At 40.5% G+C, this 27,279-nt stretch overlaps 1 protein-coding gene across 12 annotated transcripts in view; it reads right to left on the reverse strand.

Annotated features, from left to right (window-relative positions):
• NEK11 (NIMA related kinase 11) overlaps positions 1–27,279 on the reverse strand; it is a 275,620-nt gene that overhangs the window by 47,861 nt on the left and 200,480 nt on the right. For 8 of the 12 annotated variants that reach the window (XR_006718737.1, XR_006718736.1, XM_045503664.1 and 5 more), the window contains one exon: positions 8,800–8,896. The exons of 3 other annotated variants lie outside the window; for them this stretch is intronic. Coding sequence is in view for 7 of the 9 variants with exons in the window: in XM_045503656.1 (XP_045359612.1) it covers positions 8,800–8,896 (97 nt within the window). In the remaining 2 variants the exon portion in view is untranslated. Of the gene's footprint in view, positions 1–4,091; positions 4,136–8,799; positions 8,897–27,279 lie in introns of those variants that run through there. One more of the 12 variants, XM_045503663.1, reaches the window with a different exon arrangement.

Genomic DNA, 27,279 nt, shown 5'->3' on the forward strand with positions numbered 1-27,279 from the left:
GCAAAGCCAAGGATTCTAGTGAGATTACTTGATATATAAAGGTCAGGAGAACTATTCATTCAGGTTGAAAAACACCTTCGTGGCATGACACGTTGTCTTGGCCTGTGTATTAGAGTTAGAGGATCGATCTTTTAGCAATAGTGTGTCACTTACTCCCCTCAGAGCTGAGAGCTGACCAACTGGACCATTCTGGAGCCAGGCCTCAAATCAAATCCAGCTAATGGTGGTAAAGAAAACTCTTCTCAACAGAAACCCTTTTGGATTTCTACCCTTCTACCCTTGCTGTGAGGGTAGAAGCTTCAGGAGTTCTTTGAAGCCACAGAAGCCCATGAAGTCACAAAGGGCCATCCATCCATCCATCCATCCATCCATCCATCCATCCGTATATGAATAGCAACCTTTCTTCACATGTGCATGGAAATTACTTAGTCAGGAAGGAAGTCAATACTGGTTTCTTGTGATTCTGCTGACAATCTAAAGACTTTGAGCGGCACCACCTAATAGCTGCTAACACCCAGTGCTGTCCATGCCCCCAGCAGTGAGATTCATCTGTGGAGTGGTCTCCCAACAGGAGTAAGAAGTACCTGTGACAGGGAATTAAGTGTTGGAGGATGGTAAATCGCTGGTTTTTATATTCAACAACTTCCTGATATTTTCCCAGAGACCTGGCACTTCTTTTTGCATGCTTAAAAAAACCCACAAAAACACTATATAAATATCTTCACAGCTTCTTCGCCCACAGATGCCCTTAGGTATAAAACATCACTTAGCAGACTAACACATGCCAGCACCTTCAGATACTTCACTTGGGGCTTTTCAAGAGGCAGCAACCACATGGATATTGAGAGTCATATTATAAGTTGTTAACATTTTATTGAGTATATGCTATGTGCCACAAACTATCCTAAGTGCATTTCATACATTCATGATCTCAACATGAGATCACCTCACAACAACCCTGTGAAGTAGGAACCAATATTGGCCCTACTTTCTGATGAGAAATCTCAGGTACAAGGAGGTTGGGTAATTTGTCCAAGGATGCACACTAGTAATGATGAGCAGGGATTCAAATTGCAGCAATTGCTGTCTCCCTGCTTCACGCCCTCCATCCTGACCACTATACCAGGGTCTGCTCTAGGCCTGGCACTGCATACATGAATGCTCCCTAAACTTGACGAGGGAGCTTGGAGAGAACTAGAAGAAACACGGCAGGGGGTCATCACATGCATTACTCCCCAGTTTCCTTAGAAAGCTTTACTTTCTCACTGTGGGAGATGATGAGGCCACTTGTCTGACACCCCTAAACCACCACACACTAAGCCTTTAGAAGCACTGATAACTGAACTGGAAGGTTTGTTCTTCCCTAGATCTTACCTTTCTCATGTAAAGATGGGGAAGGCTGTGAAGGGAGGAGGTTTGGGAGGGAAACCAACCAGGAGTTCAGTTTTGGACATCCTGAATCTGAAATGCCTCAAGGACACCCAAAGAGAGATGTCAAGGAACAGGTTCAAATTCACATATTACTGAAAAATTAATGGATGAAAAGATACGGTGAATGGGAGTCCCTTAAAAGTAACATAGGTGAATAGTTGGAAGTAGAGATAAAACAAGGTTTACCATGGGTTGATAATTGTTGAGCTGACTGATGAATCCAATGGGATTAACTATACTATCCTGACTACTATCTGTAACTTCCCAAGTTAAATTTTTAAAAATTCAGAAGGACACAGCATCATTTATATAGGATACCATAACAAAAAAGTAAAACCTAGATTTAATCACAAAGGAATAATAGACAAACCCAAATTGAGGGGCATTGTACAAAATAGCCCATCTTGTACTCGTAAAAAATGTCAATGGCATGAAAGACAACAAATAACTGAGGAGCTGTTTCAGAATAAATGACACCAAAGAGACCTAACAACTAAGAGTCTCATGCTCTACCGACTGAGCTAGCCGGGCAGTTGAGACCTAACAACTAAATGTAATGTGTGAAACTGGCATGTATCCTGGGTCGGAAAAAAAGTATTGCTACAAAGGGTATTATTCGGTCAATCGGTGAAATTTGAATGTTGGTTAGTATAGTCTATGGTATATATCAATGCGAAATATCTTAAATTTAATAATTTGCTGAGATTACATAAGAGAATATCCATGTTCTTTGGAGTTTCACGCTTAAATATTTAGGTGTGAAACATCATGATGAGTGAAATTTATTCTCAAATGACACAGTAATAATTATTATAATCATGTATAAATTAGGATGTGAACAGCTAATGCAAATGTGACAAAATGTTAACAACTGGTGAATCTAGGTGAAGCATATGTCAGTATTTACTGTGCTATTCTTTCAACATTTCTATAGGCTTAATATTTTTGAAAATAAAATTTGAAAAAATTAACACTGATATAATTAGTATCCTGATATAATTAGTATCCCTGATATAATTAGTATCCTGATATAATTAGTATCCCTGAAATACATCGCTTGTATGCCCTTCCTTATAGTCTTTTGAATAAAAAGCTATCTTCTTTACTCCTTAATGATAGGCACTAAATACTTGATTTTTCCTTAAGAATGCCACTTGTATGTATCAGTTTGATATGCATTACATCACTTGCTCATCGTAGCAGGCCCTGCAGGTACTCTCCCACTGTGGGGGGTACCACTGGTGGAGAACCTTGCCTGGAGAATGTCCTTTTCAGTCACAATCCCTTCCTAGATGGCCCATATCCAGTCCTTGACTGACCTGGGGCTGCAAAGGCCTGGCCCTCTCACCCGAACTCTGGACAGTTCTGCAGGGCCATCCAAGCTTCAGAGTTCTCTGCAGGGTCCGTCGAGGCCTCCACTGAGACCACGGCACAGGCTGATGTGTCCCTGTGCATAGTCCACTTCCTTCCCCTCCTTTCTACATGTGCTGGCGTCATGAACACCCCCTCACAGACCTCCTGCGCAGTAATCCCCACCTCCAAGTCTACCTTCCCAGGGATCCAACTGTGGCAATAATGTTATAACCATTTTGCAGATGAGGAAACTGAACCTTTGAAAATCACTTGCCTAGGGTCTAAAAACTGTTTATTGGTGAAGTCATGACTCAGATTCCATATATGCTGGCCTCCAGCCTCACCTTTCTTCTATTTACCTTTCCAAATCCTACCTCTCTAGTAAGGACAAAGCCAAGTTTCCACTTCTCCCAGAGGCCTCCTTGACTTCCCCTTTCTGATCCGGAAGCTCTCACCACCTGCTCCATTTGGCACATGGCCATGGTCCCACTTGGGGGCTTTTCTTAACTGTTACCTCATATAATAAAACCATTGTGTTGTTATTTGGCTTTCCACTTTGAAGTTTGGTGCTTTCTCTGCCTTACACCTTCCCTGGGACAAAGGTCATTCATTGGTCTTTGTGCCCCAACAGTTGCTGTCATGTGCAGAGCACACAGTAAGTCACTGCACCAAGAATGTGAGAGCATGTGGCAAGGCCCTCTCTCTTCTGGCCATGCTCTGCGACTTAGAAGAGGAAACACAACAGCCTGAGAAGATACTCAGCCCTGATAGAGGGACACTGATCTGCAGAGGCACACCCGTTGAAAGATAACCAAACAGAGGGAGGAGCCAAGATGGTGGAACAGCATGGGAGTTTTTTGTGTATCTCATGTCCATGAAATACAGCCAGACCAACACCAAACCATCCTTCACACCTAGAAAACTGATTGGAGGATTAAGAAAACAATCTGCACAACCTGAACCACAGAATTAAGCAGGTACGTGGCGCAGAGAAGTGAACTTGGGGAGCGAGAAGCCGCAGAGGGCAGGGAGGTGCTTTTGTGGGCAGAGAGAGGATGGAGATGGGGCGGGGGGGAGGGGGGGTGGGTGGGGAGAATACAGGAAAAGCAACACCCCCAAAAGCAGCTGGAGAGAAAGTGGAAAATTGGAAACAGTGGCAAGAACTAAACTAAAAAGGGAGAAAGGAGAAAGAGAGGGTTTAAATTCCATTAAAACCATAAACAAGGGGAGCACAAAGTATGAAACTCTGCAGCTCCATACCAGGCGGTGCTCTGGTGGGAAGGGCGAATCTGCAGGAGCAGAGTGGGGTCTGGGAGGTTCTTGGGCCACATGGAGAAAAGCGGTTCCACTGCTGGAAGGACATTTGGTAGACACTGTTGAAGCCTCCTGGTCCCAGCAGACCCCAGAGAACAGCCACATTCGCTGGTGCTGGAATGTCGTTGGGAGTGAAACCTGGGGCCAGATGTGTTGTGATTTTCCATAATCCCTGAAAAGCTACTGCTACACTATCTCGCAAACTTTCTCTGGGGTGAGCTGGCACCTGGCCGCAGTCTTAGGGCACTGGCAGCGGCAGGGTCCAGAAAGCATTCCTGGGTGCAGCTGACATTCGGCCATTGTTCGGCCATTGCTCGGTGAGACGCTCCCACAGAGGGGCAGAATGGGACAAAGCCGCAGTCCTTCAGAAGTAGCAGCTGGGGAAAACCCAGGAGAGAGGGTACTGCTTGGGGCTTGATCACAGACAGTGAAAAAGTAGGGAGTGGACGAAAGCTGAAGACAGAGGACAGGTGTGCAATTGCTGATCGGGGAGAACAAAGCTCCGATACTAGAGACTGGGTAGCTGGGCAACGCCATTTTCACTGCTCCCGCACATGCGCATATGCACCTAGGAGTTCCACAACACTCCACTCCAGTAGGTTAGCAGTGCCATTTAGTGGAGATGGAGCCGTTACACTGAGCCCCACCCAACTGGGCCAACCTCGCTCTTTAAGAACACAAGTCTCACTGCCTGCTTAGTTTATGGACTATAAAGCACTTCATAAACTGACTTCTAGGTGAACACAAAGTAATTTCAGTCCAATTTCAATCTGTTAGCTGGTCCATCTATTCAATTTCCTTTTTTCTCTCCCTTTTTCACTTCTTTTTCTTGAATACAGAAAGAGAAAAAATTCATTTTTATTTTCAATTTTTATTAAAAATATTTTTCTTTGATTTTCTCTATTATATTCTTTACTTCTGCGTAAATTTTTTCAAATTCTATTTTACTCCCATCATCTCATTTTAGTCTACTTCAGTCTATTCATTTTTCAAATTCTCAAATGATTTCCTCCCTGCCCCCGTTTTTCTCTACTCTGTCAAATCACTTTCAACACCCAAACCAAAACACACCTAGGATCTAGCATCATTTATTCAATTTGTGTGTGTGTGTGTGTGTGTTTTTAATTTTAATTTTTCTACCTCATTAATTCCTTTTCTCCCTTCAAAATGACAACACGAAGGAATTCACCCCAAAAGAAAGACCATGAAGAAACGACAGCCAGGGATTTAACCAACACAGATATAAGCAAGATGTCTGAACCAGAATTTAGAATCACGATAATAAGAATACTAGCTGGAGTCGAAAATAGATTCGAATCCCTTTCTGCAGAGATAAAAGAAGTAAAACATAGAATGAAATAAAAAATGCTATAACTGAGCTGCAATCACAGACGGATGCTGCGGCGGCAAGGATGGATGAGGCAGAACAGAGAATCAGCAATATAGAGGACAAACTTATAAAGAATAATGAAGCAGAAAAAAAGAGGTAGAGTAAGGCAAATAAGCATGATTTAAGAATTAGAGAAATCAGTGACTCATTAAAAAGGAAGAACATCAGAATCATAGGGTTCCCAAAAGAGGAAGAGAGAGAAACAGAGGTAGAAGGTTATGTGAGCAATTCATAAAGGAAAACTTTCCTAACCTGGGGAAAGACACAGACATCAAACCAGGAAGCACAGAGGACTCCCATTAGATTCAACAAAAACTGACCATCAACAAGGCATATCATAGTCAAATTCACAAAACACTCAGGCAAGAAGAGAATAATGAAAACAGCAAGGAAAAAAAGTCCCTAACATACAAGGGAAGACAGATCATGATTGCAGCAGACCTATCCACAGAAACTTGGCAGGCCAGAAAGGAGTGGCAGGATATATTCAGTGTGCTGAATCAGAAAAATATGCAGCCAAGAATTCTTTATCCAGAAAGGCTGTCATTCAAAACAGGAGAGATTAAAAGTTTCCCAGACAAACAAAAATTAAAGGAGTTTGTGACCACTAAACCAGCCCTGCAAGAAATTTTAAGGGGGACTCTCTGAGGGAAGAAAAGATGAAAAAAAAATTTATGCAACAAAGATTAGAAAGGACCAGAGAACACCACCAGAAACTCCAACTCTACAAGCATCATTACAGCAATAAATTCCTATCTTTCAGTACTCACTTTAACCGTCAATGGACTCAATGCTCCAATCAAAGGATATAGGGTAAAAGAATGGATAAGAAAACAAGATCCATCTAGATGCTCTTGCACTGTTAGTGGGAATGCAAATTGGTGCAGCCACTCTGGAAAGCAGTGTGGAGGTTCCTCAAAAAATTAAAAATAGACCTACCCTATGACCTAGCAGTAGCACTGCTAGGAATTTACCCAAAGGATACAGGAGTGCTGATGCATAGGGGCACTTGTACCCCAATGTTCATAGCAGCACTCTCAACAATAGCCAAATTGTGAAAAGAGCCTAAATGTCCATCAACTGATGAATGGATAAAGAAATTGTGGTTTATATACACAAGGGAGTACTATATGGCAATGAGAAAGAATGAAATACGGCCCTTTGTAGCAACGTGGATGGAACTGGAGAGTGTGATGCTAAGTGAAATAAGCCATACAGAGAAAGATAGATACCATATGGTTTCACCCTTATGTGGACCTTGAGAAACTTAACACAAACCCATGGGGGAGGGGAAGGAAAAAAAAAAAAAAAAGAGGTTAGAGTGGGAGAGAGCCAAAGCATAAGAGACTCTTAAAAACTGAGAACAAACTGAGGGTTGATGGGGGGTGGGAGGGAGGGGAGGGTGGGTGATGGGTATGGAGGAGGGCACCTTTTGGGATGAGCACTGGGTGTTGTATGGAAAACAATTTGACAATAAATTTCATATACTGAAAAAGAAAAAAAGAAAAAAAAAGAAATTGTGGTTTATATACACAATAGAATACTACTTGGCAATGAGAAAGAATGAAATATGGCCCTTTGTAGCAACGTGGATGGAACTGGAGAGTGTTATGCTAAGTGAAATAAGTCATACAGAGAAAAACAGATACTATATGTTTTCACTCTTATGTGGATCCTGAGAAACTTAAGAAAAGACCAAGAGGGAAGGGAAGGAAAAAAAAGGCTAGAGAGGGAGACAGCCAACATATAAGAGACCTTTAAAAACTGAGAACAAATTGAGGGCTGATGGGGGGGTAGGAGGGAGGGAAGGGTGGGTGATGAGTATTGAGCATGGCACCTGTTGGGATGAGCACTGGGTGTTGTATGGAAACTAATTTGACAATAAATTTCATATTTTAAAAAAAAGAAAAAAAGAACTTCAAAAAAAAATAAACTAAATGAAAGTTCATGAAAAAAAAAGAAAATACATTACCAGCTTTAAGTTTAGAAATAATTTTCATCACTTTTTTCTCCTTTGCTTCCTTCCTTCCTCCCTCCCCCTTTCTTTCTTTCCCTCTCTCTCTTTCTCTCTTGTTTAAATAGGCCCAGCATGGAGCCCAAGGCAGGGCTTAAACTTATGACCCTGAGACCAAGGCCTGAGGTACAATCAAGAGTTGGATGCTTAACTGACGGAGCCACCCAGGCGCCCCTCTCCTTTGCTTTCAAACATCAACCTGTATGATGATGTGTGGTGTTGCAAGAACAATCTAAATGCAAATCGACTGAAAAATAATTTTTGCCTAACTTCCCTAACTGTTCATGAACAGCGCCAATACAGGAAGTAGACTTTAGAAGTTTAGCAGGGGTCTTCAAACGATAGAGCCACAGGCCAAATCAGTGGCCTGTCACCTGCTTTTTGTACATTTTGTGAGCTAAGAATTGTTTTTACATTTTTAAATGGTTGAAAAAAATCAAAATAATAATATTCTGTGATACTTGAAAATTGTATGAAATTCAAATTTCAGGCTGAAACAATGTTTTATTGAAGCACAGCCACGTTTACTTATTTACATATTGGCTAAGGCTGCTTTTGTGTTACAACAGCAGAGTTGAGTGATTGTGACAGAAATTCTAAGGCCCACAGAACCTAAAGTATTTATTACATCACCCCTTATAGAAAGAATTTGTCAACTTCTGATCTACAGACATGAATTGTCCAGGAAAATTTGGACTAGGAGGCTGGGGTTTCTTCTTTGCCCAGAAGCCTGTCACCGGTGCTGTCTTTATTCTTCAGGGCTGCTACAGCCTACCATAGACTGCGTAGCTTGTCAACAACAGAGATGCATTGCTCACAGTCCTGGAGGCTGAGAAGTCCAAGACCAAAGCACCTGCATGGTCAGCTTCTGGTGAGGGCCCTCTTCCTGGTTCAAAGCCAGCAACTGCTCCCTGTGTCCCACATGGCACCAGGGGCTAGGGAGCTCTCTGGAACCTCTGTTACAAGGCACCAATCCCATTCATAAGGCCTATGTGCCAGTCATTAAGTGCCATGATTTAAGTACTTCCCAAAGGCTCCACCTACTATTAACATGTCCTCTGGAGGTTAGGATTTCAACATATGAATTTGTGGGAGGGGGGCACACATTCAGACCACAGCAGGAGTTTTTGATGCAGATTCAGGCCTTTCCAACTGAGTTTTTACACCGGCTTCTAGAAGAGCACAGCTGTTATGTCTGTGGTGTCCAAGTGGAATAGCATTATGTGATAGGATCACACTCCTTGTCAATATGGTCTGATGTTCCACTCTCCTAGGGGTCAGGCAACATGCTACTTACTCCCTCATGTGTTTCATCTTGGTCGCGGCCACTGTGCTGTTGAACATTGTTAGTCCCGGGGACACGTCTGGAGCCGTGCTGGGGATCGTCCTCGCATCTGAAAATCAATGCACAGCCCTTATTGACTTCATCAGCACCCTGGCAACTTCCAGGCAACATTCAAGGGCAATCAGAAAACAGAAGTTAATCCACCTGTGCCACTAGGTAATGCTACATTAATTAGAGGTGAATTCAGTTATGACATGAACATTAAGGAGATTTATTCCTAATGACAGGATTATTTATAGTTTTAATATGCACAAGGAATTCCAGGGCCAAGCCTCTGTCAGAAAGGATTATTTAAATGGGACACTGCTATTTAAAAGACAGGATTTTATAGGAGAGAACTCAGGGGAAATGCATCTATGGAAAAGCAAACGTTCTCGAGGAGCCTTTGGCAGTCTCTTTCGGCAAGTGTGGTATGAAATCATACAATATGTATCCTTTTGTATCTGGCTTATTTCATTTAGCATACTGTTTTCAAGGTTCATCAGTGTGTGGCATGTATTAGGCCTTCCTTTCTATACCTGAATAATATTCATTGCATGTATATATCACGCTCTGTTTAACCATTCATCTATTGATGGACACTTGAGTTGTTTCCACCTTTTTAGTGTCATAAGTAATTATGCAATAAACATTGGCCTACAAGAATCTGTTTGAGTACCCATTTTCTATTCTTTTGAGTATATATCCAGGAGTGGAATTGCTGGGTCATATACTAATTCTATACTTAGCTTATTGAGCAGCCACCAGACTGTTTTCCACAGCAGCTACACCATTTTACATTCCCTCTATTAGTGTATGAGGCTTTCCACATCTTCAACAACACTGTTATTTTCTGGTTTTTAAATTATAGCCAACCTAGTGGATGTGAAGTGGTATCTCATTGTGGCTTTGATTTGCATTTCCTTAATGAGTTTTCATGTGGCTTTTGGCCATTTATAGATCTTCTTTTAAAAAAAAAGGTCTATTCAAGTACTTTGCCCATTTTTAAATTGAGTTGTTTGTATTTTTGTTGTTGAGTTGTAGTTCTTCACATATTATGGATATTAAACTTTTATTTGATATAGAATTTGCAAATATTTTTTACCCTGTTCTTTGTGCTTCCAAAGTTGATCTCAGCATAAGGCATGTATCATATTAAATTTATACTTTTTTGATGCTATTTTGATGCTATTTTTGATACTTAAGTATTTTATTTTGATGCTAATTCATTCTTGAAATGTTCACTGCTAGTGTATAGAAATACAACTGGTTTTAGTGTATTGATCTTGTATCCTGCAATCTTCTTGTTTATTAGTGTTAACAGTTTTTAGTGGATTTCTTAGGGTTTTCTATGTACAAGAACATGTTATCTTTATTTTTTTTAATTTTTTTAACATTTATTTATTTTTGAGACAGAGAGAGAGAGAGCATGAACAGGGGAGGGTCAGAGGAAGAGGGAGACATAGAATCTGAAACAGGCTCCAGGCTCTGAGCTGTCAGCACAGAGCCTGACGCGGGGCTTGAACCCACAGACCGCGAGATCATGACCTGACCCGAAGTCGGACGCTTAACTGACAGAGCCACCCAGGCGCCCCAGAACATGTTATCTTTAAATAGAGATAGTTTTACTTCTTTTCTAACCTGGATGCCTTTAAAAAAAATAATTTATTTATTTTATAATTTACATAAAGTTAGCATATAGTGCAACAATGATTTCAGGAGTAGATTCCTTAATGCCCCTTTCCCATTTAGCCCGTCCCCCCTCCCACAACCCCTCCAGCAACCCTCTGTTTGTTCTCTGTATTTAAGAGTCTCTTCTGTTTTGTCCCCCTCATTGTTTTTATATTATTTTTGTTTCCCTTCCCTTATGTTCATCTGTTTTGTATCTTAAAGTCCTCAAATGAGTGAAGTCCTATGATATTCGTCTTTCTCTGACTAATTTCGCTTAGCATAATACCCTCTAGTTCCATCCACATAGTTGCAAACAGCAAATTTCATTCTTTTTGATTGCCAAGTAATACCCCTAGATTCTATATAAGATATGTAATCTTATCTTCTTTATCCATTCATTAACCTGGATGCCTTTTATTTCTTCTCCTTACTTAATTTCCCTGGCTAGAACCTCTAGGACAGTACTAAATGGAAGTGGTGAAAGAAAACATCTTTGTCATGTTCCTGATCTTAGGGGAAAAACACTCATTTTTATACCAAAAAGTATGAATTAGCTACAGTGTGTTCATAGATGCCCTTTATCTGGTTTAGGAAGTTCCTTTCTATTCTTAGTTTGTTGAGTGTTTTTTTTTTTTTTTAATCAAGAAAGGATAGGGGAGGAACCAAGAGGGTGGAAAAGCATGGAAGTTTTTGTGTGTCTCGTGTCCATGAAATACAGCCAGACCAACACTAAACCATCCTAGACACCTAGAAAACTGATTGCAGGATTAACACAACAATCTGCACAACCTGAATCACAGAATTCAGCGTATGTGGAACGGAGAGCTGAACTTGCGGAGCAAGAAGCCGCGGAAGGTAGGGAACCCTTTTGTGGGAGGAGAGAAGACGGAGACTGGGGAGGGGGGGAGCATACAGGAAAAGCATCCCTCCCCAAAAGCAGCTGGAGAGAAAGTGGAAAATTGGAAACAGTCGCAGGGACTAAACTAAAAATGGAGAAAGGAGAAAGGAGAAAGGAGAGGGTTTAAATTCCATTAAGACTGTAAACAAGGGGAGCGCAGTCAGCCAACTCTGCAGCTCGATACCTGGTGGTTCTCTGATGGGAAGGCTGAATCCCCAGGAACAGAGGGAAGTCTGGGAGGTTCTCAGGCCACACAGGGAGACATGATTCCACTGCTGGAAGGACATTTGGTAGAGACTGTTGAACCCACCCAGTCCCAGAAGACCCCAGAAGGCAGCCACATTCGCTGGTGCTGGGGCAAGGTCTTTGAGGGTGAAGCCTGGGGCCAGATATGTGTTGTGATTTTTCATAATCCCTGAAAAGCTGCTGCTACACTGTCTCGTGAACTTTTTTTTGGGCAGGCTGGCACCTGGCCGCAGTCTTGGGGCACCGGCAACAGCAGGGTCCAGCGGGCATTCCTGGGTGCAGCCGACATTCTGCCCTTGCTCATTCGGCCACTGCTCAGTGAGACCCTCCCGTAGAGGGGCAGAATGGGTCAAAGTCGCAGTCCTTTGGAAGTAAGGGGCTGGGGAAAACAGCCACATCTGAGACAAAACTTGGGAGAGAGGAACTGACTGGGGCCTGGTCACAGAGAGTGAAAAGTGGGGAGTGGACGAGAGCTGAAAACAGAGGACGGGTGGGCGATTGCTGATCTGGGAGAACAGACTGGGTAGCTGGGTGGCGCCATTTTCACCGCTCCCATGCATGCGCACCTACGAGCACTGCAACAATCCACCCCAGTAGGCTAGCAGCGCCATCTAGTGGAGGGTGGGGTTTGGTGTAACAGTTCAACTGAGCCAACTTCACTCTTCAAGAACTAAGCTCACCTCCAGCTTAATTTATGGACTATAAAGAGCTACATGGACTGACCTCTAGGGGAAAACTAAGCAATTTCAGTCCTACTTCAATCTGTTAGCAGGTTCATCTATTTAATTTTTTTTTTCCTTTCTTTCTCTTTTTTCTTTTTCTCTTTTAAAATTCTTTTCTTTTTCTTGAATACAGAAAGAGAAAAAACTCATTTTTATTGTCAATTTATATTAAAAATATCTGTCTTTAATTTTTATTACTATATTTTTTACTTTTGTTTAAGTTTTTTCAAATTCTACTTTACCTCCATCATTTTATTTTAGTCTACCTCAGTGTACTCACCTTTCCAAATTTTCCAACATTTCCTTTTTTCTTTCTTTTTCTTTTTTTCTCGTTTTCATTTTTCTTTTTCTTGAATGCAGAAAGAGAAAAACTTCATTTTGCTTTCAATTTCTTTTAAAAATATTTTTATTTAATTTTTATTACTATATTTTTTGCTTTTATGTAAGTTTTTTCAAATTCTATCTTACTCCCATCATTTTATTTTAGTCTGCTACAGTGTATTCACTTTTTCAAATTTTCAAATGATTTTTTTCTTTTTCTTTTTTTCTGTTTTGTTTCTTTTCTTTTCTGGTAAATACAGAAAATGAAAAAAAATCATATTTCTTTTTAATTTTTACTAAAAATATTTTTCTTTAATTTTTTTCTACTATATTTTCTATCTTGTGTGTATTTTTTTAAATTCTATTATACCCACATCATCTCATTTTTGTCTACTTCAGTGTATTCATTTTTTTAAATTCTCAAAGGATTTCCTTTTTTTTTTTTTATCCCGCCCCCCACTTTTTTTCCCTCTAATGTGTCAAACCACTTTCAACACCCAGACCAAAACACACCTAGGATCTAGCACCATCTATTCGATTTCTGTGTGTGTGTGTGTTTTTAATTTTGAATTTTAATATTTTTTTATTTTAATTTTTTTAATTTCAATTTTCTATTCATTAATTCCTTTTCTCCCTTCAAAATGACAACACAAAGGAATTCACCCCAAAAGAAAGAGCATGAAGAAACAACAGCCAGGGATTTAACCAACACAGATACAAGCAAGATGTCTGAACCAGAACTTAGAATCACAGTAATAAGAATACTAGCTGGAGTCGAAAATAGATTAGAATACCTTTCTGCAGAGATAAAAGAAATAAAAAATAGCCAGAATGAAATAAAAAACGCCATAACTGAGTTGCAATCATGGATGGATGCAGCGGCTGCAAGGATGGATGAGGCAGAACACAGAATCAGCAATATAGAGTACAAACTTATAGAGAATAACGAAGCAGAAAAAAAGAGGGAAATTAAGGCAAACGAGCATGATTTAAGAATTGGAGAAACCAGTGACTCATTAAAAAGGAAGAACATCAGAATCATAGGGGTCCCAGAGGAGGAAGAGAGAGAAATAGGGGTAGTAGGGTTATGTGAGCAAATCATAGCAGAAAACTTTCCTAACCTGGGGAAAGACACAAACATCAAAATCCAGGAAGCACAGAGGACCCCCATTAAATTCAACAAAAACCGACCATCGACAAGGTATATCATAGTCAAATTCACAAAATACTCAGGCAAGGAGAGAATCATGAAAGCAGCAAGGGAAAAAAAGTCGCTAACCTACAAGGCAAGACAGATCAGGTTTGCAGCAGACCTATGCACAGAAACTTGGTAGGCCAGAAATGAGTGGCAGGATATATTCAGTGTGCTGAATCAGAAAAATATGCAGCCAAGAATTCTTAATCCAGAAAGGCTGTCATTCAAAACTGAATGAGAAATTAAAAGTTTCCCAACAAATAAAAATTAAAGGAGTTTGTGACCACTAAACCAGCCCTGCAAGAAATTTTAAAAGGGGCTCTCTGAGGGGAGAAAAGATGAAAAAAAAATACATATATATATATATATATGTATATCTCAAAAGCAACAAAGATTAGAAAGGACCAGAGAACACCACCAGAAACTCCAACTCTACAAGAATCATAATGGTAATAAATTCCTATCTTTCAGCACTCACTCTAACTGTCAATGGACTCAATGCTCCAAACAAAAGACATAGGGTAACAGAATGGATAAGAAAACAAGATCCATCTAGATGCTGTTTACAAGAGACCCACTTCAGACCTAAAGACACCTTCAGATTGAAAATAAGGGGATGGAGAACCATCTATCATGCTAATGGTCAACAAAAGAAAGCCGGAGTAGCCATACTTATATCAGACAATCTAGACTTTAAAATAAAGACTGTATCAAAAGATGCAGAAGGGCATTATATCATAATCAAGGGGTCTATCCACCAAGAAGACCTAACAATTGTAAACATTTAGGTGCCAAATGTGCGAGCACCCAAATATATAAATCAATTAATCGCAAACATAAAGAAGCTCATCAATAGTAATACCATAATAAGTAGGAGACTTCAACACCCCACTCACATCAATGGATAGATCATCTAATCAAAAAATCCACAAGGAAACAATGGCTTGGAATGACATACTGGACCAGATGGACTTGACAGATATATTCAGAACATTTCACCCTGAAGCAGCAGAATATACATTCTTCTCCAGTGCACATGGAACATTCTTCAGAACTGACCATATACTGGGACACAAATCAGCCCTCAGTAAGTACAAAAAGATCGAGATCATACCGTGCATATTTTCAGACCACACTGCTATGAAACTCGAAATCAACCACAAGAAAAAATTTGTAAAGGTAACAAATACTTGGAGACTGAAGAACATCCTACTAAAGAATGAATGGGCTAACCAAACAGTTAAAGAGGAAATTAAAAGTATATGGAAGTCAATGAAAATGATAGCACCACAACCCAAAACCTCTGAGATGCAGCAAAGGCAGTCATAAGAGGAAAGTACATAGCAATCCAGGCCTTCCTAAAGAGGGAAGAAATATCTCTGATACATAACCTAACCTTATGCTGTAAGGAGCTGGAAAAATAACCACAAATAAAATCCAAAACCAGCAGAAGACAGGCAATAATAAAGATTAGAGCAGAAATTAATGCTATCGAAAGAAACAAAAAAAAAAAAAACCAATAGAACAGATCAATGAAACCAGAAGCTGGTTCTTTGAAAGAATCAACAAAATTGATAAACCACTAGCCAGTTTGATCACGAAGAAAAAGGAAAGGACCCAAATAAATAAAACCAAGAATGAAAGAGGAGAGATCACAACCAACACAGCCGAAATAAAAACAATATAAGAGAATATTATGAGCAATTATATTCCAATAATATGGGCAATCTGGAAGAAATGGACAAATTCCTTGAAACACATAGACTACCAAAACTAAAACAGGAAGAACAGACCCATAACCAGTAAGGAAATTGAATTAGTAATCAAAAATCTGCCAAAAAAACAAGAGTTCGGGGCCAGATGGCTTTCCAGGGGAATTCTACCAAACACTTAAGGAAGAGTTACCATCTATTCTCTTGAAACTGTTTCAAAAAATAGAAATGGAAGGAAAACTTCCAAAATCTTTCTATGAAGCCAGGATTACCTTGATCCAAAACCAGACAGAGACCCCACTAAAAAGGAGAACTATAGACCAATCTCCCTGATGAACATGGATGCAAAAATCCTCAACAAGGTAATAGCCAACCGGATCCAAAAATACATTAAAAAATTATTCACCATGACCAAGTGGGATTTATTCCTGGGATGCAAGGATGGTTCAATATCCGCAAAACAATTAACATGATTCATCATATCAATAAAAGAAAGGACGAGAACCATAGGATCCTCTCCATAGATGCAGAGAAAGCATTTGACGAAATACAGCATCTTTCTTGATAAAAACCCTCAAGAAAGAAGGGATAGAAGGAGCATATCTCGAGATCATAAAAGCCATATATGAATGACCCAATGCTAATATCATCCTCAATGGGGAAAAACTGAGAGCTTTCCCCCCAAGGTCAGGAACAAGACAGGGATGTCTACTCTCACCACTGTTATTCAACATAGTATTGGAAGTCTTAGCCTCTGCAATCAGATAACACAAAGAAATAAAAGGCATCCAAATCGGCCAGGAGGAGGTCAAACTTTCACTCTTCACAGATGACATGATAGTCTATATGGACAACCCAAAAGATTCCACCAAAAAATGGCTAGAACTGATTCATGAATTCCACAAAGTTGTAGGATATAAAATCAACATACAGAAATCGGTTGCATTCCTATACACCACCAATGAAGTGACAGAGAAATCAAGGAATCGATCCATTTACAGTTGCACTAAAACCATAAAATACCTAGGAATAAATCTAACCAAAGAGGTGAAAAATCTATACAATGAAAAGTATAGAAAACTTATGAAAGAAATTGAAGAAGACACAAAGAAATGGAAAAAGATTCCATGCTACTGGATAGGTAGAACAAATAATGTTAAAATGTCGATACTACCCAAAGCAATCTACATATTCAATGCAATCCCTATCCAAATAACACCAGCATTCTTCACAAGGCTAGAACAAACAACCCTAAAATTTGTATGGAACCAATAAAGACCTCGAATAGCCAAAGCGATCTTGAAAAAGAAAACCAAAGCAGGAGGCATCACAATTCCAGACTTCAAGCCATACTACAAAGCTGTAATCATCAAGACAGTATGGTACTGGCACAAGAACAGACACTCAGATCAATGGAACAGAATAGAGAACCCAGAAATGGACCCACAAGTGTCTGGCCAACTCATCTTTGACAAAGCAAGAAAGAATAAAGACAGTCTCTTCAGCAAGTGGTGCTGGGAAAACTGGACAGCAACATGCAGAACAATGAACCTGGACCCCTTTCTTACACCATACACAAAAATAAACTCAAAATGGATGAAAGACCTAAATGTAAGACAGGAAGCCATCAAAATCCTCCAGGAGAAAGCAGGAAAAAACCTCTTTGATCTTGGCTGCAGCAACTTCTTACTCAACACATCTCCGGAGGCAAGGGAAACAAAAGCAAAAATGAACTACTGGAACCTCATCAAAACAAAAAGCTTGTGCACAGCGAAGGAAACAATCAGCAAAACTAAAAGGCAACCAACAGAATGGGAGAAGATATTTGCAAATGACATATCAGATAAAGGGTTAGTATCCAAAATCTACAGAAAACTTATAAAACGCAACACCCAAAACACAAGGAATCCAGTGAAGAAATGGGCAAAAGACATGAATAGCCACTTCTCCAAAGAAGACATCCAGATGGCCAAACAACACATGAAAAAATGCTCCACATCACTCATCATCAGGGAAATAAAAATCAAAACAACGAGATACTACCTCACATCTGGCAGAATGGCTAACATTAACAACTCAGGCAACAACAGATGTTGGTGAGGATGCGGAGAAAGAGGATCTCTTTTGCATTGCTGGTGGGAATGCAAGCTAGTGCAGCCACTCTGGAAAACAGTATGGAGGTTCCCCCCAAAATTAAAAATAGAACTACCCTCTAACCCAGCAATTTCACTAATAGGATAAATATCCAAGGGATATAGGTATGCTGTTTCGAAAGGACACATTCACCCCCATGTTTATAGCAGTGCCACTGACAGTAGCCAAATTATGCAAAGAGCCCAAATGTCCATCCATGGATGAATGGATAAAGAAGATGTGGTGTATATATATATATATATATATATATATATATATATATACACAATGGAGTATTACTCAGCAATCAAAAAGAATGAAATCTTGCCATTTGCAACTACGTGCATGGAACTGGAGGGTATTATGCTAAGTGACATTAGTCAGTCAGAGAAAGACAAATATCATATAACTTCACTCATATGAGGGCTTTAAGAGACAAAACAGATGAACATAAGGGAAGGGAAACAAAAATAATGTAAAAACAGGGAGGGGGATAAAACAGAAGAGACTCATAAATATGGAGAACAAACTGAGGGTTACTGGAGGGATTGTGGGAGGGGGGATGGGCTAAATGGGTAAGAGGCATTAAGGAATCTACTCCTGAAATCTTTGCTTCACTATATGCTAACTAATTTGTTTTTTTTCTTTTTCCTTTTTATTTATTTATTTATTATTATTATTTTTTTCAATATATGAAGTTTATTGTCAAAGTGGTTTCCATACAACACCCAGTGCTCATCCCAACAGGTACCCTCCTCAATACCCATCACCCACCCTCTCCTCCCTCCCATCCCCCATCAACCCTCAGTTTGTTCTCAGTTTTTAACAGTCTCTTATGCTTTGGCTCTCTTCCACTCTAACATCTTTTTTTTTTCCTTCCCCTCCCCCATGGGTTTCTGTTAAGTTTCTCAGGATCCACATAAGGGTGAAACCATATGGTATCTGTCTTTCTCTGTATGGCTTATTTCACTTAGCATCACACTCTCCAGTTCCATCCACGTTGCTACAAAGGGCCGTATTTCCTTCTTTCTCACTGCCACATAGTACTCCATTGTGTATATAAACCACAATTTCTTTATCCATTCATCAGTTGACGGACATGTAGGCTCTTTCCATAATTTGGCTATTGTTGAGAGTGCTGCTATAAACATTGGGGTACAAGTGCCCCTATGCATCAGTACTCCTGTATCCCTTGAGTAAATTCCTAGCAATGCTATTGCTAGGTCATAGGGTAGGTCTATTTTTAATTTTCTGAGGAACCTCCACACTGTTTTCCAGAGTGGCTGCACCAATTTGCATTCCCACCAACAGTGCAAGAGGGTTCCCGTTTCTCCACATCCTCGCCAGCATCTATAGTCTCCTGATTTGTTCATTTTGGCCACTCTGACTGGCGTGAGGTGATATCTGAGTGTGGTTTTGATTTGTATTTCCCTGATGAGGAGCGACGTTGAACATCTTTTCATGTGCCTGTTGGCCATCTGGATGTCTTCTTTAGAGAAGTGTCTATTCATGTCTTCTGCCCATTTCTTCACTGGATTATTTGTTTTTTGGGTGTGGAGTTGGTGAGCTCTTTATAGATTTTGGATACTTATGCTAACTAATTTGGATGCACATTTTAAAATAAAAAATAAAATTAAAAAAATAATAGTAATAAAAAAAGAAAGGATATTGGATTTTGTCAAATACTTTATCTGCATCTATTAAGATGATCATATAATTTTTCCCTTTATTCTATTAATATGGTATATTTCATTTATTGACCCTCTGATATTACATGACCCTTGCATTCTCAGGCAAATCCTACTTGATCATGTGTAATCCTTTGTTTTTTTTAATGTTTTTTAAATGAATTTATGTTAGTAGTGTTTTGTTGACGATTTTTGCATATCTATTCATGATGGATATTGGTTCATCGTTTTATTTGTTTGTTCTTGTGATGTCTTAGTCTGGTTTTGGTATCAAAGAATGGCCTCACAGAATGAAGTCGGAAGTGTTCTTCAAATTCCATTTTTTTGGAAGAGTTTGTGAAGAACTGGTATTAATTCTTCTTCAAATGTTTGGCAGAATTCACCAGTGAAAGCTTCTGGGCCTGGGCTTTTCTCTACTGGAAGTTTTTAGTTTACTAATTTGATCAACTTCTTTTAGGTCTGTCCAGATTTCTTCTTCTTCACTCAGTTTTGGTAACTTGTAACTTTCTAGAAATTTGCCCATGTAATCTAAGTTCTCTGATTTGCTGCCATACTGTTGTTCACAGTATACTCTTCTCATCTTTTTCATTTTTTTAAGGTTAGTAGTTATTCCTCCCCTCTCATTCCAGATTCATGAATTTGAGTGTCCTTTCTTATTCCCTGGACATTATAGCTAAAAAATTATTAATTTTGTTGATCTTTTCAAGAATATTTGGTCTTATTGATGTTCTGTATTGTTTTTCTATTTTATTTCATTCATTTGCTATTTATTTCATTTATTTCCACTCTTGTCTTCATTATTTCTTCCCTTCTGCTTGCTTTGGGTTTAATTCACTCCTCATCTTATAGTTTCTTAAGGTAGGGATTATATTTTTGATGCTCAAAGTTAGGAGTTAAAGTAATGTAAATAGTAGCCATGGTCCTTAACCCAGAAAGAGCTTAATCTATTTCTAAAGACAGGGTATCTGTCTAGATACTCACCAGGAGTACTACTTTGTATGTATACATAAGACACTTGGTGGGGGGACTACCAAGAGGTGTAATGAAGATCTGTGCAAAAAGCACCAGCCTTCAAGTTAGAGGATCATAGTTATTGTTCTAGCTCTACTCTCACCAGCTATGTGGCCCTCAGGTCACCTCTCAGAGCCTCATCTTCCTCATTTTATATTTAAGTGGCTTCATTAGACTGACTGCCTTCTCTCAATGCAAACCTTCTATGACCTGGTATGAGACATCTTCCCGGACCTTTAGGGGGGTGGAATTTCCCTGGGAAGACAACACTAATACTGACAACACAACAAAAAGCAATCAAAAGGACCAAATGTTAAGAGGCAAATGGCTGGGACGAAACATAAACGCTGCAGGCATTACAAAAAGCATCAGGCAAATCATCCTGAAGTCTTTCCACACCTGTGAAATATAGGATGATGAGGATTATAACACTTGATACTACCCCATGGGCTGTTTTGACACTGAGATGAACACAAGATGATATGAAGAGTCGTTAAGCAACTAGAAGCTGTGCTTCTTAAGACTGCGGAGCACAGCTCCTAATAGTAATATTGTCGGGATTCCTCCTACTTCTGTGGTCTCTTACCAGCAGAGCTATTTTCTCTAAAGGAGTGACAGCTTCATGATTCTGCCATTTCACCAGCAGAGAGAGATTCTTCTCTCATTTCCAAAATTTCCCTTTACTCATTTACTTTACTCATTTTTTCCCCCAGCTCAGTTCCTATACAAATGACCTTGATGGTAAAAGAGAAACCTGCGTTTTCCCTCCCTGCTAAACATCCTGCTGTGGGGGTAATAAATGAGCTGATGCAGGGATTGCAGGGGTGGATATTTTGGCAAACAAGATCCCACTTAAGGACATTGCTTACTCAGGAATCCTTGCAGACGCTGCCCTTGGTGCACAGTATGTTCAGGATGCTTCTCTCCTCATCTCCTTTGACCCTCCCCTTTTTCGCAACTGCCCAAGGAATACTCCAGAAATGTTACTTGACAGACACCTCTCTTGGCCCAAATTATTGCAAAGGCATGTCCTCATGGCCCATATTGTTCCTTCTCCTCTTTAGAATGGCACGTGATGGAAGATTTGCCTAGGGGATGGCAAATTTTTTTCCGTAAAGAGCCAAGTAATAAATATTTTAGACTTGCAAGACAATCTCTGTTGCAACTACTCAACTCTGCCATTGTTGCATGAAAACAGCCATAGACAAGAGGCAAAATATATGAGCATGGCTGTGTTCCAGTAAAACTTTATTTACAAAAACAGGTATTGAGCCAGATTTGGCCTGTGGGCTGTAGTTTATTGACTCCTGGCCTACATGTTGGAGAAGCTTCATGATCCTGAGCTGGAAGTGACCACAGACTTCTTCATGCCAAACTATCTTATCTTATGGATGGGGAAACTGAGGCCAAGACAGGCTGTGTGGCTTGCTTAAGGTCACAGAGCTATAAGGAAAGAGGCAGGGTCAGGACTGGAACTGTGGTTTCCTGACTGCCAAATGTATATTCTTTCTAATCCCCCACAGAAGTGCCACACCCAGATAAGAATTTTCATGAGCTGATTTTTAAAAATCAGTAAATTATCAGAAAAAAATCTCTCCTCCAAAAATGGAAGTTTGGGAAGAACATTGCATCTGCCTTCTCCTCTCTCCACCGCTCCAGATGATGGGAGCCATGAGCCAGTAGGGAGTGTGAAAGCTGTCCCACTCTGCTAAGAGGCTTGGCTGGCCTTCATCTTCATGAAGATTTTCTCCTTGAGATGTTCTTGTGATACACTGGACCTCATGATGTCAATAAAATTGCCTAAGAATCTGCAAAGCAGGCTGTTCTCTGTCTTCGCTATGTTATCTCAGCGCCTCAGGGATAGCAATGTACCACCCAAGTTTCTTTCAAGGAAAGAATTGTTCCACAGCTGCTAGAAGCCTCCAGCTGTGGTCCCTTCACGACCTGCCTTAGCCACAGAAACCTGCCTTGCTCAAGATCATGTCCCTCCCCAGACTTCAAACGGCATTACAAAGCTGTAATCATCAAGACAGTATGGTACTGGCACAAAAACAGACACTCAGATCAATGTAACAGAATAGAGAACCCAGAAATGGACCCACAAGTGTCTGGCCAACTCATCTTTGACAAAGCAAGAAAGAATAAAGACAGTCTCTTCAGCAAGTGGTGCTGGGAAAACTGGACAGCAACATGCAGAACAATGAACCTGGACCCCTTTCTTACACCAAACACAAAAATAAACTCAAAATGGATGAAAGACCTAAATGTAAGACAGGAAGCCATCAAAATCCTCCAGGAGAAAGCAGGAAAAAACCTCTTTGATCTTGGCCGCAGCAACTTCTCACTCAACACATCTCCGGAGGCAAGGGAAACAAAAGCAAAAATGAACTACTGGAACCTCATCAAAATAAAAAGCTTGTGTACAGCGAAGGAAACAATCAGCAAAACTAACAGGCAACTGACAGAATGGGAGAAGATATTTGCAAATGACATATCAGATAAAGGGTTAGTATCCAAAATTGATAAAGAACTTATCAAACTCAACACCCAAAAAACAAATAATCCAGTGAAGAAATGGGCAAAAGACATGAATAGACACTTCTCCCGCAAAGAAGCCATCCAGATGGCTAACAGACACATGAAAAAATGCTCCACATCACTCATCATCAGGGAAATACAAATCAAAACCACAATTAGATACCACTTCACATCTGTCAGAATGGCTAACATTAACAACTCAGGCAACAACAGATGTTGGCGAGGATGCGGAGAAAGAGGATCTCTTTTGCACTGCTGATGGGAATGCAAACTGGTGCAGCCACTCTGGAAAACAGTACGGAGGTTCCTCAAAAAATTAAAAATAGAACTACCCTCCAATCCAGCAATTGCACTAGTACGTATTTATCCAAGGGACACAGGTGTGCTGTTTCCAAAGGGCACATGCACCCCAATGTTTATAGCAGCGCCATTGACAGTAGCCAAATTATGGAAAGAGCCCAAATGTCCATCCATGGATGAATGGATAAAGAAGATGTGGTATATATATACAATGGAGTATTACTTGGCAATCAAGAAGAATGAAATCTTGCCATTTGCAACCACATGGATGGAACTGGAGGGTATTATGCTAAGTGAAATTAGTCAGAGAAAGACAAAAATCATATGACTTCACTCATATGAGGACTTTAAGACACAGAACAGATGAACATAAGGGAAGGGAAGCAAATATAATATAAAAACGAGGGGGACAAAACGTAAGAGACTCTTAAATATAGAGAACAAACAGAGGGTTACTGGAGGGGTGGTGGGAGGGGAGATGGGCTAATTGGGTAAGGGGCATCAAGGAATCTACTCCTGAAATCATTGTTGCACTGTATGCTAACTAATTTGGACGTAAACTAAAAAAACAAATAAAATAAAATGGTAAAAACAAACAATATCATGTCCCTCCCATGTGGCCCACATTTAATGACCTACCATGGTATAGGTTTGGCCCATGCACACAATTCCTATAAGTCCAGAACTCCCCATGGGGCTGGGGAAGGATCATCAGGCCTGCATCAATGCACTGTCCTTCCTCTAACTGACACTGCTTCCTTCCCCTCCTGTCCACAGGACTCTCCTGGGGGCACTCCCAGATAAAGGTCCTGCCCGCTCAACTTTACGTCAGAGGCTGCTTCCTGAAGAACCCAGGCCATGACACATGGGTACCTGGTTGGGGGGATGTGGGGGCATAAAGGTGGTTCTCTCATTGACTTCAACAAGTTGAGTAATAAATAAGAATGATAATAAATATACAAATGGAACCCTATACTCCCCCCCCCCAACCACACACACACTTTTGCGCTTCTTTCAGAGTACTATTCTGTAGGCACAGGGCAGAAACCACCAACCAAGGAAGTTGTTGCCAACGGTGCAGCAACAGCTGTGTCTGAGACAAACCCCATGAGGAGGCTGGCGAAGAAAGCAGTCAGGGGGAAAGAAGAAGGTCCAGGAAGGAACAATCTCCGGAGGCTTCCAGTAGGAAGGGAGCCAGGGTACATTCAGATGAGCACTGTGAGCTGCCTTAGTACCCTAAGTCTTAGTACCTTAGACTCTGTGATGTTTGCCTAAGTTATAAAACTTCCGTGACTCAGTTCCCTCACCTGTGCAAAAAACCTGTACAAAAAGCACTAGTAAAGCTCAAATGCAGCGATTATACAGAAAGGTGCTCTGTTGTTGGTAAAGGCCCAAGGTGGATTTACACCACCTCCCTCTTCCCCATGGCCCCCACCATAGTGCTTTGCACAGGGCAACTTCGCAATAAGTAAATAGCACCCCATTCTCTCCACCAAAATTAAATTAGTCAGAAAAGGTGGGTCAGCTTGAGAAAGAAAACTTGCTACCCATAGGGGAGATAATAAATACCAGAAGATAGGAAATAAACTTTCTATTTTTACTACATGGTTATTTCACACAACAAATATTCAGCTGAACTGTATGGAAGACTACAAACAACAGGCGTTTGAGGTTTGCAAATGCTTGTTTCCTTTCAACCTTTCAAATGTATCAGAAGAGGCCTCTAAGAATAGCACCTATTAGTATAACACAAAAGTTGGGGTGGTGGGAGGGGGGAAGGGTGTCTGGTTTTTAAATAAACAATTAAATGTGGATATAGGTTAAGAAGTTTGTGGAACCCAGACTCTAACTTCTTCAGCTGCACTTACTCTCTGGAGCCAGAAGCCAGTATTTATGGAGTTTAATTATTCTAAGGGGCCAATGCAGAAAACCCTGGCTTTAGAAACAAAACCTGCTTTTCTTGTAACGGCAAGACTGACTAAAGTACTTAAGGTGAATGTGTCAGTGCCTCTTCTTTTAGTAGAAACCGATCACATAAGTCATCCATGCAGATGATGTTAGAGAACCGCAGACAAGTTAGAGAACACGGAAGGGAAAAGCTGCTTAACAGAACCATTACTAACACTTTGGTGTTTCCAAATGCACACACACACACACACACACACACACGCACGCACACACACACACGTGTATGTGTGTGTGTGAGTGCATGTACGGTGAACTACAGTTTTGAATACTTTATAACACCTTTCATGCAAGTGAATACGTAACTACATCATCGCTTTTAATAAACTGTGAAGAACTTTTTTCTAGAAGATGTACTAGCTCCCATTGCTAGGCATTTATTTTGATTCCAATTTAATTGGAATTCATTAATTAATTAAATTAATTTCACTATTGTAAGAAACACTGCCATGAAAACCCTTGTATATTTATTTATACCACTCTCGTCAGTGGGATCATAAATATATTAAAAATTGAATGTGGGGTACCTGGGTGGCTCAGTTGGTTGAGTGTCCAACTTCAGCTCAGGTCATGATCTTGGGGTTAGTGGGTTTAAGCCCCATATTGGGCTCTCTGCTGTCAGCATGGAGTCTGCTTTGGATCCCCTTTGCCCCTACCACTGCTGTCCTTCCCCCACTCACACACACACACACTCTCTCTCTCTCTCAAAAATAAATATTAAAAAAATTGAATGTGAGGCATTTTTATTAAAAACTTGATTCAATTTATCAAAATTTGTCAAAAATAAGCATTTTGTTTATAGAGCCACAGCTGGAAGAGAGTGCTTCTAGCCCAGTGGATCTCAAAGTATAGTCCCTGGACCAGCATCATCAACACTGCTTGGTAACTTGTTAAAAATGCAGATTTTAACCTGGGGCACCTGGGTGGCTCAGCTGGTTAGGTGCCCGACTCCTGATCTCAGCTTGGGTCTCGATCTCAGGGTCGTGAGTTCAGGCCCCATATTGGGCCCATGCTGGGCATGGAGCCTACCTTTAAAAAATGCAGATTCTCATGGGATGCCTGGGTGGCTCAGTCGGTTGAGCGACCGACTTTGGCTCAGGTCATGATCTCATGGTTTGGCTTGTGGATTCGAGCCCCATTTCGGGCTCTGTGCTGACAGCTCAGAGCCTGGAGCCTGCTTCTGATTCTGTGTCTCCCTCTCTCTCTGCCCCTCCCCCACTCATGCTCTGTCTCTTTCTGTCTCAGAAATAAATAAACATTAAAAAGATTTTTTAAAAAATGCAGATTCTCAAGACCTACCTTAAACCTACTGAAGCAGCATCTCCAGGGGTAGGGCGCAGTGAGCTGGTGATTCTGATCTTCCCACTCATCTTCACTGATGTTTACTACTTCCTGCCTGGAATTCTAGTCATTTGGTCTAGAGATGTTCACACCACTAATTCCTTGAAAATATGAACTGTGAATCATATTCCTGTTTGCACTCTACCACGGTTCTGTGCCAGGAAAGCTCAATAGACACTTCATCACCAAGTGATTTGTAGTTAAATGCAGTCTTACCCATATTTCTAACTTTTTGTGTAAATAACCTTATAGTTCTAAATGAACCAGAAAAGAAATGCTCTGCCCCTGCAAATAGGTGGACTAATTCCCTCTCTTCCAGTGACACAGCTTTACTGACCCAACTAGAAGTGGTCTCAAAAAGCAATTGGTCTGGTACATAATTACTGCCAGAAAGAACAGCTCAATATTGTCCTTTCCAGAACAAGTAGTCTCTAAAGTTCAAATGGCCAAGTTAATTAGTTCATTTACTGGGGTCCAGGAGCAGCCACCTCACCTAGGAAGGCACATGGATGGTCATCTGTGCCACATGCAGTCAGACATACCTAAGAGCATTACTGAGCCCCTTCTGGGGCTGGGATGGACGATGGAGGGTCTGTGTCCCGACTACCTCTTTTCAGCTGAATAGAGTAGAACTGGGGTCTCAGCTGAGCACTCAGCAAAGCAGATCCAGGATCATATGTCTTGGTTCTGCACGCAGGCATTCACTCTGCAG

Source organism: Leopardus geoffroyi, chromosome C2 (assembly GCF_018350155.1).
Source record: "Leopardus geoffroyi isolate Oge1 chromosome C2, O.geoffroyi_Oge1_pat1.0, whole genome shotgun sequence".
NCBI lineage: Eukaryota > Metazoa > Chordata > Mammalia > Carnivora > Felidae > Leopardus > Leopardus geoffroyi.